This window comes from Phoca vitulina, unplaced genomic scaffold (assembly GCF_004348235.1).
Source record: "Phoca vitulina isolate PV1807 unplaced genomic scaffold, GSC_HSeal_1.0 scaffold59, whole genome shotgun sequence".
Classification (NCBI taxonomy): Eukaryota; Metazoa; Chordata; class Mammalia; order Carnivora; family Phocidae; genus Phoca; species Phoca vitulina.
This window is the reverse complement of record NW_022589762.1, coordinates 8,404,001-8,418,088: the sequence shown is the minus strand read 5'-3', so window position 1 is coordinate 8,418,088 and position 14,088 is coordinate 8,404,001. Positions and strand designations below refer to the sequence as shown.

Below are 14,088 nucleotides of genomic sequence, written 5' to 3'. Positions count from 1 at the left end.
CCCCGTTCCTACGCCCCGCCCCTGGTGGCGCGGAGTGCAGAGCCAAGATGGCGACCGAGTTGGAGTACGAGTCTGTTTTGTGTGTGAAGCCAGACGTTAGCGTTTACCGGATTCCTCCCCGGGCCTCCAACCGCGGTTACAGGTACTAACCCCGATACACTGCAGCACACGCATACCGGGTCGGGGATGACAGTTTCCTCCTCAGGTAGCACGCTGCGAGTCCCTTGCCACTGCCACCTCTGGGTTGTCACCTCGCTAACCTCCCTACCTGGGTTGTTATCGCCCTGCCGTCCTGTTCTTTCCCCACTGTGGAATGACATCCTGGTTTCCGCCGCTTTAAAAAAAAAATTACCGTCTGCACCCTCCCACCCCTCCTCCCTTGGGCCCCTCTGGGTTACCCATCTGCTCCCCATCATCCACATCCAGTCGTGCCTGCTCCATTGCCAGTCACCTTTGGTTCGTTCTTTTCCTGCGTCCTTCAGTTTGTCACCCTTGTCGAAACCCCCTCCCGTCCTCCCTCTCGTACACATTTCCAGTACCCCGTGCGCTTCTGTGAGTAGTCATTGTGTTGGCCATTCTGTAGGTGATACAGTTTATCTTCTGTGCTGTTGTCAGTCTTGCTACCGAATATCATCCACCATTTGGTTTTCCTTTCAGTTCTTTTGCTAGTGGGCAGAGGTTATGATTATAGGTTTTCCAGTCGGTGTCTATTCTGTTTTTTTTTTTTTCAGTACATTTTCTTGATGATTACATAGTATATTCTATTTTCCTTACCCCCCTCCCTTCTTAACCTCTCCCGTAGCTTTTTCTCTCCAGAGTTAATGCAGCATTTTCTCTGTAGGGCCAGCTAACCACCTTGTAATCCAATGATGGTGAGATTCTGAGGATGCTGTAGGAGGTCATGAAGTCATGTAGTGGAAAGAGTTAACATGTTAACTGGGTTACATGTTAAGAAATATGAGTATGACCCCTGACAACTTAACAGCTATATGATTTGGGACAAATCTCTTAACCTTTCCAAGCCTTAGTTTTTCTCATCTGTGAAATAGGAAAAAAAAAAGTTAATGATAATAAAGCCTGCTCTAGTTATGTACCTCACAGAAGTTTTTGGAGGGTTAAATGAAATAATATAATAAATGTGAAAGAATTTAGGAAACAGTAAAGCAGCATATAAGTATATAAGATACTGTTCTTATTGTTCTCTGATCCACATCACCATCATGATTTTCCTCTTGGCATTTATAATTATTTTGGCTGTTGTCCTCCTCCTGTGTCCATTATTTTGCCTCCTTACAGGATGTTCATTCATCATGAATCAGTATCTTTGTACTTGCTGACTTGTGCATTAGACCCTGTGGGTTGTACCTTTTGGCAAAGGAGGTAGTCCTAATTCCAGGCTTTCAATCAGACTCCAAATTGACCATGAATAGGAATCTACATGCTTTTTGATGGTAGTTACAGGTAATAATATGTATGACTCAGCTGAGACATCACCTTCCTTGGGAAGCCCCCTTGACCCTTGCATTCTGGCTTTGGTATGTTCTGTGTGTGCTTCCATAGCACCTATGCTTATCTCTATCATAGCGAGTGCTCTTCCTTCTGTATTGTAATTGATTGCTCCATCTGTTTCTCTAGACTATCTGTGAACAGCTTGTTTCTTTTCTAATTTTATAGTACCAGGGTCTAGTACAGTGTCTGGCACATAGTGGGCACTCTGTAAACGTGGAAGAAATTTGTAGATTACACTTAATCACGTAAGTTAGCATTGAAATAGGTGAAATAGCTCATGACTTCCAACTTTAGTAGTAAAGCCTTCCTAAAGGATTTGATACACCATAAAGTGGGGTTCTCTTCTTCTTCTACTTTAAGGTTTTTTTTTAAAGACCTTCCTTCTCTCATCTGCATTCTCTACCTTCACTTTCTAGTTTATCCATAGCCTTTTGTCCTTATATCAGTTAATTGCACTGAGCCATCAAAACATTTTTTAAATTTTCCTCTTTTTCTTGTTATCTATGGTTTCCATGCTTATTATTGACATTTCTTATCCTCCAAAAGGCATTTTTTCATTAGCCACTCTTACTATAGTGAATGAAGAGAGCTGCACTAAGTTTGCATCAAGATTCCCATTTATTTGCTTTTGGCAAGGCACTAAACTCTTTTTGTTTTTCAAAGATTTTATTTATTCTAGAGAGAGAGAACGAGAGAGCACACAAGCATGGGGAGCAGTAGAGGGAGAGGGAGAAGCAGACTCCCCACTGAGCGGGGAGTCCGATGCGGGGCTAGATCCCAGGACCTTGGGATCATGACCCGAGCCAAAGACAGATGCTTAACCAACTGGGCCAACCCAGGCACCCCGACACTTAACTCTTTTGAACTGTGGTTTCCTCATTTGTAGAAATGGATATACTACTACTTATCTTGCAATATCCTCTCACTTGATTTTCATAAGAATGGGCATAATGCTTGGCATGTAATAGATGCTTAATAAATATTACTTTTATGTCTTTTTGTCTGTCTAATCTTCTTGTTTACAGAACCCATTTTATATTATGAGCATGATTCTTCTTTAGGCTGCCATTAAAGGAAAAACGGGGCTTTTTAGGAAGCAGGAGGAATACTTGGTTTGAGTGACTAATAAGATTAGAGGGAATGAATGACTTTGATTCACCTATGGTGAGCTCTTGCTTCTCAGGCTTTCACTGACAATTTAGGTCGATGAGAAAGTTATAAATGATTAAGAAATAGTTTCCCAACCTCTAAAACCGTTTTTATATACATCACTGCCCTCCTCCTCAGCTTAATCAATAGTAAACTCAATAGTCTGTTTTAATGTGATGAGAATGCTGGACTTCAAAGTTAGACATCATTACTTACTGTGTTACTGTTCTTCACTTAGAGAGACAGAGATGATAGGCTTTTCATGCCTATTCCATATGGTTGCTGTAAGGATTTATTACTGAGGTAAGTGAAAATTTGTGAAGTCTGTTCAGAAGACCAGCGAAACCAAGAGTTCCTCAGGCTAGGTTTTGGGAGCAGGAAAGGAACTAAGGCTCAGGGCTGAGGGAAATTGCTGCTGGGAATATCCATTCGCTTACTGAGAATTTGTTAAATATTGGCCACTAGACATACAAGATAAATAAGACAAGGAACCTGTCCCAGGAAACACATCTAGTAGGCTTGCTCCTAATATATTCAATACACTATGTTTAGCTCATGGTGGCATGACAGAAGTAATGACTCATTTAAAAAAAAATTAAAATACAGGGACCTTTAGAGCATTGTAGTCTAGATCAGATTCAAGTACTTGAGCTTCTTTGAGGCAGGGCATCAAGAGAGGAGGACATGACAAAGATTTGTCTTATAAATCCTGTTCAAAACCTGTGCTCATTTTCATTTTTCTCCTTTCCACCTTTTGCTTACCCTCTCCTTAAACTTATTCTTGTTTAGATATACCTTATTGTTACCTTTCTAACTTGCAAGTATTTATTTTCAGGTTTCTAAGGGATGAATTTTGTTTTGTTTTTACCATTTTATTTTTAAGTAATCTCTGCACCCAACGTGGGCCTCGAACTCACAACCCTGAAATCGAGAGTCACATGCTCTACTAACTGAGCCAGCCAGGTGTCCCAGGATGAGTTATTAATAACTTTTACTTTGCCCTCTCTTTTCCACATGCTGACAAAACAAAATCACAAGGCAGTGCTTTGTAAAATTGGTCATATTTAAATAACGTCTTAGATTTCATTCAAATTCATTTATCATACAGATTATAAGTATTCAGTATTTTGTAATGTTTCCATGGACGTCGCTATCTCTAGCCCACATGTCTTTCCTAAACTCCAGACTCATATTCAAATGCCTTCTCTATAGCTTTGCTTGAAAATCTATTTGACATCTCAAACTCTACATATTCAAAACCGAACTCCTGATCTTTCTTCCCAGACATGCTCTACCTATAGCCTTTCTGTGTCATGTATTGGCAGCTCCTTTGCTCAGGCTAAAATCTTCAGAGTCATCCTTGACTTCACATTAAATCCATTAGAAAATCCTGCTTATTTACTTTAAATAAATATATCCAGAATCTAGCCACTTCTGCTGCTCTCTGTTCCTAGTCACCATCATGACTCCTAGATTACTGCAGTAGTCTCTTAAGTAATCCCCATGCTTCAGTACTTACATCCCTACATTGCTTCTGCACACAATAAAGTAATCCTTTTAAAATAAAAGGGAGATTGGGACGCCTGGGTGGCTCAGTAGGTTAAGCATCCAACTCTTCATTTTGACTCAGTTCATGATCATCTCAGGGTCATGGGATCAAGCCCTGTGTCCGGCTCCACGCTCAGTGGGGAGTCTCTACTTGAGATTCTCTTCCTCCCTCTCTTTCTCTCTCTCAAATAAATAAATAAGTCTTTAAAAAAAATAACTACTCTTTTAAAACAAATAAAATAAAAGAAAGATCATATTTCACCTCTGCGTAAAACCTGTAATGGCTTCTCCTTCACTCAGAGTCAAAGCCAAAATTCTTAAAAGACCTGTAAAATTTGGCCTTCTGTTATCTCTCCCACTTCATCCCTTTATTTTATTCTTACTGCAGTGGCTTCCTTTGAGGGCAAACATTCCAGACTCAACCCCACCTTAGCACCTTTGCACTAAGTGTTCCAATCCTGGAATCACCTCCTTCCTCCAATATCTGCATGAGTAACTTTCTTGCTTCCTTCACATTTTTGCTCACATTTCACCTTGTTAATAAGGTCTCCCCAACCACCTTCTTGAATGTTGCAACCTGTTTACTCTCCCACTACCCTCCCAATTTCCCTTTTCTGCCTCTGCATTTTCTTTTTATTTTAGCACTTATCATCTTCTGAGATACTAATTATTTTACTTATTTTTTATGTTTATTTTTTATTATCTGTTTTCTATTATAATGTAAACCTCATGAGGGTAGAAGTCTTCGTTTTGTTCATTCACTGTTGTATCCCAAGCATCTAGAACAGTGCCTGTGACTTAATACACACTGTAAATATTGGTTGAATTCAGTGAAAGATGATGATATGTTTAGGGATTTGGGATGGCTTCTGTTACCTAGTATAATTCATTTAGTAGACTTTGTTGTTACCTGATCGGTCAAATACTATTATATAAATTATTATTATTATTTTTTGAAAAGATTTTATTTATTTATTTGACAGAGAGAGACACTGAGAAAGGGAACACAAGCAGGGGGAGTGGAAGAGGGAGAAGAAGGCCCCCTGCCAAGCAGGGAGCCCGATGTGGGGCTCTATTCCAGGACCTTGGGATCATGACCCGAGCTGAAGGCAGACGCCTAATGACTGAGCCACCCAGGCGCCCCACTATTATATAAATTATTATCTGCAGTATGGAAATAGTATCATGAGAATTTTTTTAAATTGCTTGTATTTGTACTTTACATGTTTTTCTTGATGCTTATAGGATAATCCTTACGTAGTAAGGATTTGTTTGCTTTGGGCTATATGTAATAATGAGACATCTATGTAGAGGGGATCATGCGTTATTCTTATTGATTATTTAATAGGTAGAAAGAATAAGCAACCAGGACAGCAAAACAGGAATATGGCAAATGATTCTGTGTAGGTTTTTAGTAATTAAAGATATGGACCTGAGACTTCCTATTTTCCTATCCTAGGGCATCTGACTGGAAATTAGACCAGCCTGATTGGACTGGTCGCCTCCGAATCACTTCAAAAGGGAAGATCGCTTATATCAAACTTGAGGATAAAGTTTCAGGTAATCTGCTGCTGACTCTTTAACATATTAAGAGTATTAGTTTGGTGCATTTTTCTAAGTACATTTAAGTTGGGGACTGGAATGGAAATATTTGTTAACTGGGGTTTTAGATTTTTGCTTCCTTTGCTCAAAGAAGTCTTTTCTTACCTGTCAGGGGAGCTCTTTGCTCAGGCACCGGTAGAACAATATCCTGGTATTGCTGTGGAGACAGTGACAGATTCCAGCCGCTACTTTGTAATCCGGATCCAGGATGGTACTGGTAAGGAGTCTGGGATTTTGAATGGGATGATACTAGGAAAATAGGTAAATGCACTTCAATGAAAGTGTGTCCTAATTGCATTTATCTTACTTCAGTTTACTAAATTTTTCCTCTCCTTTCTCCATAGTTAACTATAGTTGCTAAAGGACAAGGATTAACATGTTACTTGTAATAGATATGAAGGCAAGTTCAAGACATGGTAATTAATAGGTAGATGTAAATAAATCAAAATGTCTAGCTAACCAAAGAATTAACACATATTGCCCATTCATTCATTGTTTGTGGTGGGTTTTGGTGGGACTGTCTTAAATCATCTATGTCTAGGGCAGTCTATCTTTTCTCCATAGTCTATATCAGAGGTTGTTAAACTTTTTCTGTTTGGACACAGATCATAAACATTTTAGATTTTTGTTCTCTATTGTAACCACTTAATTCTGCTGATGTAGTATGAAAGCAGCCATTGATAATATGTAAACAAATTGGTGTAGCTGTGTTCAAGTAAAATGTTACTTATAAAGACAAGCGATGGCAGCATTTGGCCCTTGGGCTGTATGTAGTTTTTGGACCCCTGGGTTGTGAGAAAATGTTTTATGTTCCCGACTTGATTTAGTTAAGGTGACTGTTAATTTTCACTGGGTGGAATTTTCCCTAAGGGACACTTCCTATTCTGAGTATTCCTGTCTTTTTCACAGGGCGTAGTGCTTTCATTGGCATTGGCTTCACAGATCGGGGTGATGCCTTTGACTTTAACGTCTCCTTGCAAGATCACTTCAAGTGAGTGAAACTTGTCCTTTAGTTACCTGGTTAAAAGGTTTTGGAAGTGCTCCTTTGCAGTTGAATGGACACTATCTCTTTTACCTCCTGGTTTCTGTATTTGGTAAACTAGTTCATTATGAATTTGAATCTTCCCATTTGCTGTTTCCTTACATTATCTTTGTATCTGCTTTGACCTTTCCTTAAAACCTGGAACATGTTTTTGGTCCCTTGTACAGTGTCTTGAGATGCTTTTGCTTATGTCTCTGGGGAATTGGCACTTGCTTTTAAGTGGCTGAGGGAGGCATATAATAATAGCAGGACTGTATGGGAGCTACATGGGGAGTTGTGTGCCAGTTTTGTTACTTTGTATAGCTGACATGTTTTATGTCTGTTTCAACATTTCTTCCGCCTGCCTGGTTTTGGCACAGCTGTGGTGCATAGCACTGTGCACAATGTCAGCTTCCTACTTCAAGGGCAGGCATAGGCATAACTCAGCTTTTCTGCCTCAGAACTCTGAAATTGTGGAATTCCACTCCGTTGGCATAAGGAAGCAGCCTGGAAGGACTGAGAAATTAATTACACTCCCTCAGGGGTAGCCCTCAACCATGGAGGATGGGGTTTGGCAGCTAAATGCCCTCCTTTGGAGGGATAAGTTAAATATGTATTCTGGGTGGCTCCTCAGTACCATTGAACCCTGTTGCCCTCTTTCATGGCTTTTCTTCCTTTCCTTCCTCATTCTTCATGTTTCCTCACTCTGCTTTCTGGAATCTTGTTTCATATAAGTTAGTTACACTCGGATTTGTGTGTCGGACTCTGCTTTTAGGTAATCCCAAATTAAGATAATTTACTCTTTTACTGAAGGTGGGTAAAGCAGGAATCTGAGATTTCCAAAGAATCTCAGGACATGGACAATCGTCCTAAGTTGGATCTGGGCTTCAAGGAAGGACAGACCATCAAGTTGAGTATTGGGGTGAGTATGATTTCTTTCCCCCACTCCCTGTATTTTTATAATAAGCTTGTGACTTTGTCTTTCTCTTCTCTGTTTTCTCATTGTAGAACATTACAACTAAGAAAGGAGGTGCTTCTAAGCCCAAGACTACAGGGGCTGGGGGCCTAAGCTTGCTCCCACCTCCACCTGGAGGCAAAGTCACTATTCCTCCACCAACCTCCGTTCCCATCAGCAATCATGTCACTCCACCACCCATTCCAAAATCTAACCATGGAGGTAGCGATGCAGGTAAATCTCTCTCTATTACTTTTAACTTTGAGAAATCATCATATCTTAGGTTTTGATTGGGTAGCACCTGTTTGCCAAGGAGTGTGTTGATGTTTTTGCATGAAATGGCACTTGGTACTGACAAGGTGATTCTGGCAGCGTCTAGTAAGGAATTAAAGCTTTTCTAGTGAACTGAGAGTCATGGTATTTGGTAGGTTCTTTGTCAGAAAATGAGTAGATATTAAAAAGAGTATTTTCTTCATTGTACCTTGGTTAGATGCTAGTAGGCCTGAGAGTCAGATGGAGTAAGATTTTGGTCATAGCTCTGCTATTTTATATCTTTTTTTTTTTTTAAAGATTTTATTTTTATTTATTTGATAGACAACGAGAGAGGGAACACAAGCAGGGGGGGTGGGAGACGGAGTAGCAGGCCTCCCGCTGAGCAGGGAGCTCGACACAGGGCTCCATCCCAGGACCCTGGGATCATGACCTGAGCCGAAGGCAGATGCTTAATGGACTGAGCCACCCAGGCACCCCTGTCTCAATATCCTTATCTATAAAATGGAGACTTAGAATTACCCCAGGATTGTAAAGGAGAAATGATGTGACACCACCTAGCACAGTCCATGGAATGTTGTAGCCATTCAGTAAATGTTATTTCTTTTAATCTTCTCTGTTTCTTCACAAAGGCAGTTGGGAGAAAATTAGACAGCATCTGGGTTTGTGAATATATTTTCACCCTTCTGTACTATCTGATGGGAAAAACAGAGTTATTTCCGTTTCAAAATGAGAACATTAGAACTCGGAAAGAGTTTTCCAAAGGTTAGAGAAGCAGATATTAGAGTCTGTAGTTTTAACTTACATTGCAGGGATGCAGAGCATTCTTATCATTGATTGCTAAGAGTAAAGTTTCTCTTTCTGGACTTTTGAGGTAAAAGTGGTTATAACCTACTTCTTCTCATAAGTGTCTCCAGAAGGCACTGGGGATAATGTCTAAAATTTTAATTTTTTTGAATTAAACTTTTTATTTTAAGGTAATTGTAGCTTCACATGCAGTTGTAAAAAATAACACAAAGAAATCCTGTGTACCCTTTACTCAGTTCCCCTAAATGGTAACATTTGCAAAACCAAAGTCAAATATCACCAGGAAATTGACATCAATACCACCTACTGATCTTACTTAGATTTCACCAGATTTTCGTGTTCTCATTTGTGTGTATATGTGTGTTTTTAGTTCTGTGCACTTTTATCATGTGTAGGTTCCTGGATCCATCACCATGGTCAGGATACAGAACAGCTCCATCAGTACAAGGATCCCTCATGTCATCCGTTTATAACCACACCTACCTCCTGCATCCTGCCCCACACCTGCTCACTAACCCTAGGCAATCACTAATTTCTTCTCCATCTCTATAATTTTGTCATTTCATGAATGTTATATAAATGGAATCACAGAGTACATAACTTTTGGGGATTGGCTTTTTCCACTCAGCATACTTCCCTTAAGATTCATCCAAGTTGTGTATATTAATAGTTTCTCTCTCTCTCTCTCTCTTTTTTTTTTAAAGATTTTATTTATTTGACAGAGCACAAGCAGGGGGAGTGGTAGGCAGAGGGAGAGGGAGAAGCAGGCTTCCCGCTGAGCAGGGAACCCGATGCGGGGCTCAATCCCAGGACCCTGGGATCATGACCTGAGCCGAAGGCAGACGCTTAATGACTGAGCCACCCAGGCACCCCTAAGCTTTTATTTCTAAGATTTTTATTATGTTTTCCCTTTTCTGTTCTCATCTCTTTACTGTGTATTCAGATATCCTTTTAGATTTGGATTCTCCTGCTCCTGTCACGACACCAGCACCGGCTCCAGTTTCTGCAAGCAGTGACTTGTGGGGAGACTTTAGCACTGCATCCAGGTATGAGCCTAGTGAAACCACCATACTCTCAATCAGAGTACAGAGGATGTGTTACAGTCAAATGAAATCTTGAACTGGGAAAGCAGGGCATTTGCAGGTCATACAGAGTCTTTGGCAGGAATTCTAGGTAAGGAAGTAGAGGAGTGCTGGGGATGGCGGGGTAAGAAAGCTGTAGGATGAAGTTTGAGTGGGATATTTCACGCCTTGATAATTAGAATTTCTAGTGAGGTGTAGTTTCAGACATTTTGGGTAGCAGTTTCTTGGAAGCTATGATGTGAAGAATGGAGTAGCTGTCCTAATTCCTCTGGCTTTCTCTCTGTTCTCCTGTCTTGCAGCTCTGTTCCAAACCAGGCACCACAGCCATCCAACTGGGTCCAGTTCTGAATAGCATTGGCAGGACATTAAGGACAGCTTGAAGAAAAAAAAGGACCTTGAGGGCACCAATCTGTGAGGGAAGCTAGGAACCCCTTCTCTCCCCAGAACCAAAATTACTGGACAATCTTTTTCATAGCTTCTCCATTGCATTCAAGCTGGTTTATATCACTCCCCTGTGTTGTTACTTGCTGTACAGCCAAGAAAGTATCTCTTATCTCCTGTTCACTATTAAGGCAGGGAATAATGGGTCTTACCATACTTGTGGCTGACTATGCAGGGCTCAGAAGGCCAGGTCTCTTTGCGGGGGAAATGAACTCTACCATCTGTAAAATTTTTCTCTGTCTTTTCAATTCTTTAGTTTATTTCCAAATCATCTCATGACCCCGTGTGCCCTACTTAACAATTTCAGGGGAAACAGAAACCTTGAAATTTCCTTTTCCATTAACCTAAGACCCTAAAAATGGACTGGACCTCAGTGTTTACAAATACAGAGTTTTGATAGGGATAGGTATGAAGAAAGACCTGTTTCCTGGGTCTGTGTTATAGATCCTCCTTCAGGCTTACCCTGTTCAGTGAACATCCAGTGGCAGGTGCAGCTCCGTCACCCTCTCATGTGTTTACATGTTTCTTCCTATGCTCAGAGGGTTTTGTTGGTGGCACTTTCACTGTTCTTTTGTTTGCTGAATAGTGCAACAACTTTGACCAGTGGGTGTCTCTTGGATGAAGGAGGTTCAAGGGGCCGTGTTTCCCAAGTTATGTTGTAGAGAAGCGTTTACTTTCTTGCAGCTCCATCTATCTGCTGCATTTGAAGTGTGGCATTACTTTGTATTTGCCCCATTATTTGACCTGAAGTTGAAGGGTTTAGAGTTTTTAACAGGATATGTAGAGCAGAAGGGTTGAAAGCACGTAACTCTCTTTCAGTACCCACATTGCCTTGCTGCCTGGGTATCTGGCCCCTTTCCATAAACATTTATTTTTCAGTCCATCGAGCTCTTCACTAGAAAGCTGCTATTACCTACATCGTCATGTATGGAGGAAGTCGGAGAGTCCCTGGCACGCTAGCTGTGATAGTTTTGCCCACGTGATGGCCTTGATAAACCGTCACCTGGGGTATCTCAGAAGCAAGTTGCTCTCCCACCACTTTCCCTTCCCTCTACCCCACCATTCCTTTTATGATGCTGTGAAGAGAGTTTCCTTTCTTAGGTGAATGGGCACTACCTATTTTGTTTGTTAATGGGCAATTTTGAGGATGAAATGGGAGGATATCATTTCTTCCCTTAGCACTTCTTTGGATATGTACACTCTGGCTGAAGGGAGTCTTATATTTAGTTTCAAAATATATTCTCTCTCCTGTATTTCCTTCCTGACTCTTTTAAACTTTGGGTCCATTTTTTTCATTGCCTCCTGTTCCAGGCAGCTCTATTCTTACAGAGCCATGGCAGGACATTTTTAAAATTCCAATAGAAAACACTAAATGGAAAGTTCTATAGAATCACTAGTGACTAACTACTGGGAACCTATTTTCTCAATCTTCCTCCATGTTGTGTTCTTTGTATTCTCAAGATGATAATATATTATGTATTTGAATTGCTGGAAAATTGAAAATGAAATTTAAAATATATGTATATAAAGCATATGCTGTATTGGTGCAATAATGGTAATTAAAAATGTGGAAAAAGGTAGTGTCTCCTTTATCTTTTAATTTGCCTACTTCAGTGCCTTTTTAATTTAACTGACCCAATATAAATGGGCCAGTAGGTAATAAACAGACATTTTAATGTCTATTACTCTTTTTCAAGAAATAGGGCTTTTAAGTTCAGGTTACACTTCTGTCTTTATGGTTCTAAACCCACAGAGCACTCCTAATAGAGATAATTTATAGGAATTATTTATTTGCTGGTATAGTTCATTTCATTTACTTCAGATTGTCTTTATGATCTAGGCCACCTCTCACATCCCAGAACTATAAGCAGCTTAAATGAGGGGAATCAGTGTAAGAGATGGAACTAAAGTCAGTGTCACAGAGTTTGGAAACCAGAAGATCTTGGAGTTCTCATTCAGTGATTTTCACAGAAGGTGAATCAGAATGATATATGTGCTTGCCTTTTTTTTTTCTTTTTTCTTTAAAGTAACATGCTGTCCCCTCCAGAGGTTCTGATGCACCTCCATTTGCTTTCCTAGAATAGGGCCTACATGGCTTTCCCACCCATGGCCTTTCTTACCATTACCGAGGTGGTGAGGCACTGTCATTGATAGAAGTGTATCCTAAACCTCAGGTTTTATTTGGGGAAGAATGTGGACAATCTTTTTTTTTTTTAGCTCAATCCCCGCAGTTATACATTTGTATCTGTCTTCACAGTTGTAGTGTGAACTTTTATTACTCCACTTCCTCCGTTCTGATAACCTTCTAGGCAGTTGGCTTGCCTCTAGCTTTCTTTTCCTCCAGCTCCAATTCAGCTTACCTGTTACCACCAGAATCATCTTACTAAATCGAGCCCTGCTCATGCCCTTTCTTCCCCAGTTCATTGTCTTCAGCAATTTTCCTTTGCTTACAGAATAAAGTCCATAGTACCATTTCATCCTCAACTCTGTCTTCTCTTCCACTCACAGTATGCTCCTGGAACTAGGGTACTAGTCATTCTTCAGATGCCATTAGCACCATGAGCACTGAATGCTTGCTAAAATTCCCTCTGCCCTAGAATACCTTCCTGCCTGTTGAAATCCTTTCCAATCATAAAGCTAGTGTAAATACTACTTCATGAAATGTCACCTGTCCTCCCAGTCTGAAAAATGATCTCCTTTGTTTTGTTTGGGTTGCTGTCGAAACTCTTTCTTACTAGTTTGTAAACTCTTTGAATATAAAGACCATGTCTGCATTTTTATCTACTCACTGTACTTCCTGTATACCTTTCTATATAGCCGATGCTCACTTGTTGAATAAACAGTGATTTCAGTGAAGAAGGACTAGAAATCAGTAAGTTGAGTGTTTTCCTTCTTTTACTCATTCTCAGGGTTGTTCCTCGCTTCATGACGTAAGTATTCCTTATATGCTTTGTCATAGTTGGAGAAAATCTCATTTATGTGCTCCCGAGTCCGTCAGTATTAGGGATCAGAAAAGCAGTGATGAAGAAAAATTTTACTTTGGTACTTTCCCTATGACCCGGGAAAAGAAAAATGATACCGTAAAACACAGCTGTGGGTAGGTTTGGTAGCTTATTGTCTCGTTTAGATTATTATAACTGTCTAAGATTACATTGTACTTTGGTTATGTTTTAGTTATTTTCTAGCTTCTAAAAAATCCACTTCTGTTACTGCCTCTTAACTGTACATGAAGAGAATATATATGGTTTGTGACTAGAGGACTCCTACTCAGGAGCTGCCCATCAAGCACATATTCTGTTGAGAAAGGAAAAACGAAGAGAGTGATTTATTATCTTTACTTCCAGGTTCCTTAAGCCTGGAGGATATAAATAGCCTTGTGATTGTTTTCACAGAAATTTTATGGTTTGGCATTTATTTCAAATTTTGTAATAATCATTTTCAGTCCCCTTTTGAAAGATAACAAGATACAGGGGTAGTATGTTTTTTAAAAAGCTCTGCTATGCTTGAATTGCCTATATTGGAGCTGGGAGTAAAATAATTGTCCACAGTGACCTCATGTTCTGCCTTATCAGTCTGGGGATAGTGTCATCCCCTCCATTAAATACAGTAATGCATTAAGACCCATTGTGGATTAATTGCTTTTTAATATTTTCTTTCTTTTTTTTTTTTTTTAAGATTTTATTTATTTGACAGAGAGAGACACA

General features: G+C 40.0%; 1 protein-coding gene across 1 annotated transcript; it reads left to right on the top strand.

Annotated features, from left to right (window-relative positions):
• NECAP1 (NECAP endocytosis associated 1) lies at positions 1–13,253 on the top strand. The gene is made up of 8 exons (XM_032390911.1): positions 1–142; positions 5,666–5,766; positions 5,921–6,025; positions 6,718–6,799; positions 7,643–7,751; positions 7,838–8,018; positions 9,805–9,907; positions 10,243–13,253. The coding sequence occupies exons 1-8, from the start codon at positions 48–50 to the stop codon at positions 10,289–10,291; spliced, it is 825 nt and encodes a 274-aa protein (XP_032246802.1). The 5' UTR covers positions 1–47; the 3' UTR covers positions 10,292–13,253.
• Positions 13,254–14,088: the final 835 nt, after the last annotated feature.

What these genes read in the sequence shown, in the direction of transcription:
- NECAP1 (XM_032390911.1), top strand. Translation starts at nt 48, where the DNA reads ATGGCGACCGAGTTGGAGTACGAGTCTGTTTTGTGTGTGAAGCCAGAC. An exon ending in TCCTTGCAAGATCACTTCAA is followed by an intron (nt 6,800 to 7,642) that starts GTGAGTGAAACT and finishes CTTTTACTGAAG; the next exon opens with GTGGGTAAAGCAGGAATCTG. An exon ending in CCATGGAGGTAGCGATGCAG is followed by an intron (nt 8,019 to 9,804) that starts GTAAATCTCTCT and finishes CTGTGTATTCAG; the next exon opens with ATATCCTTTTAGATTTGGAT.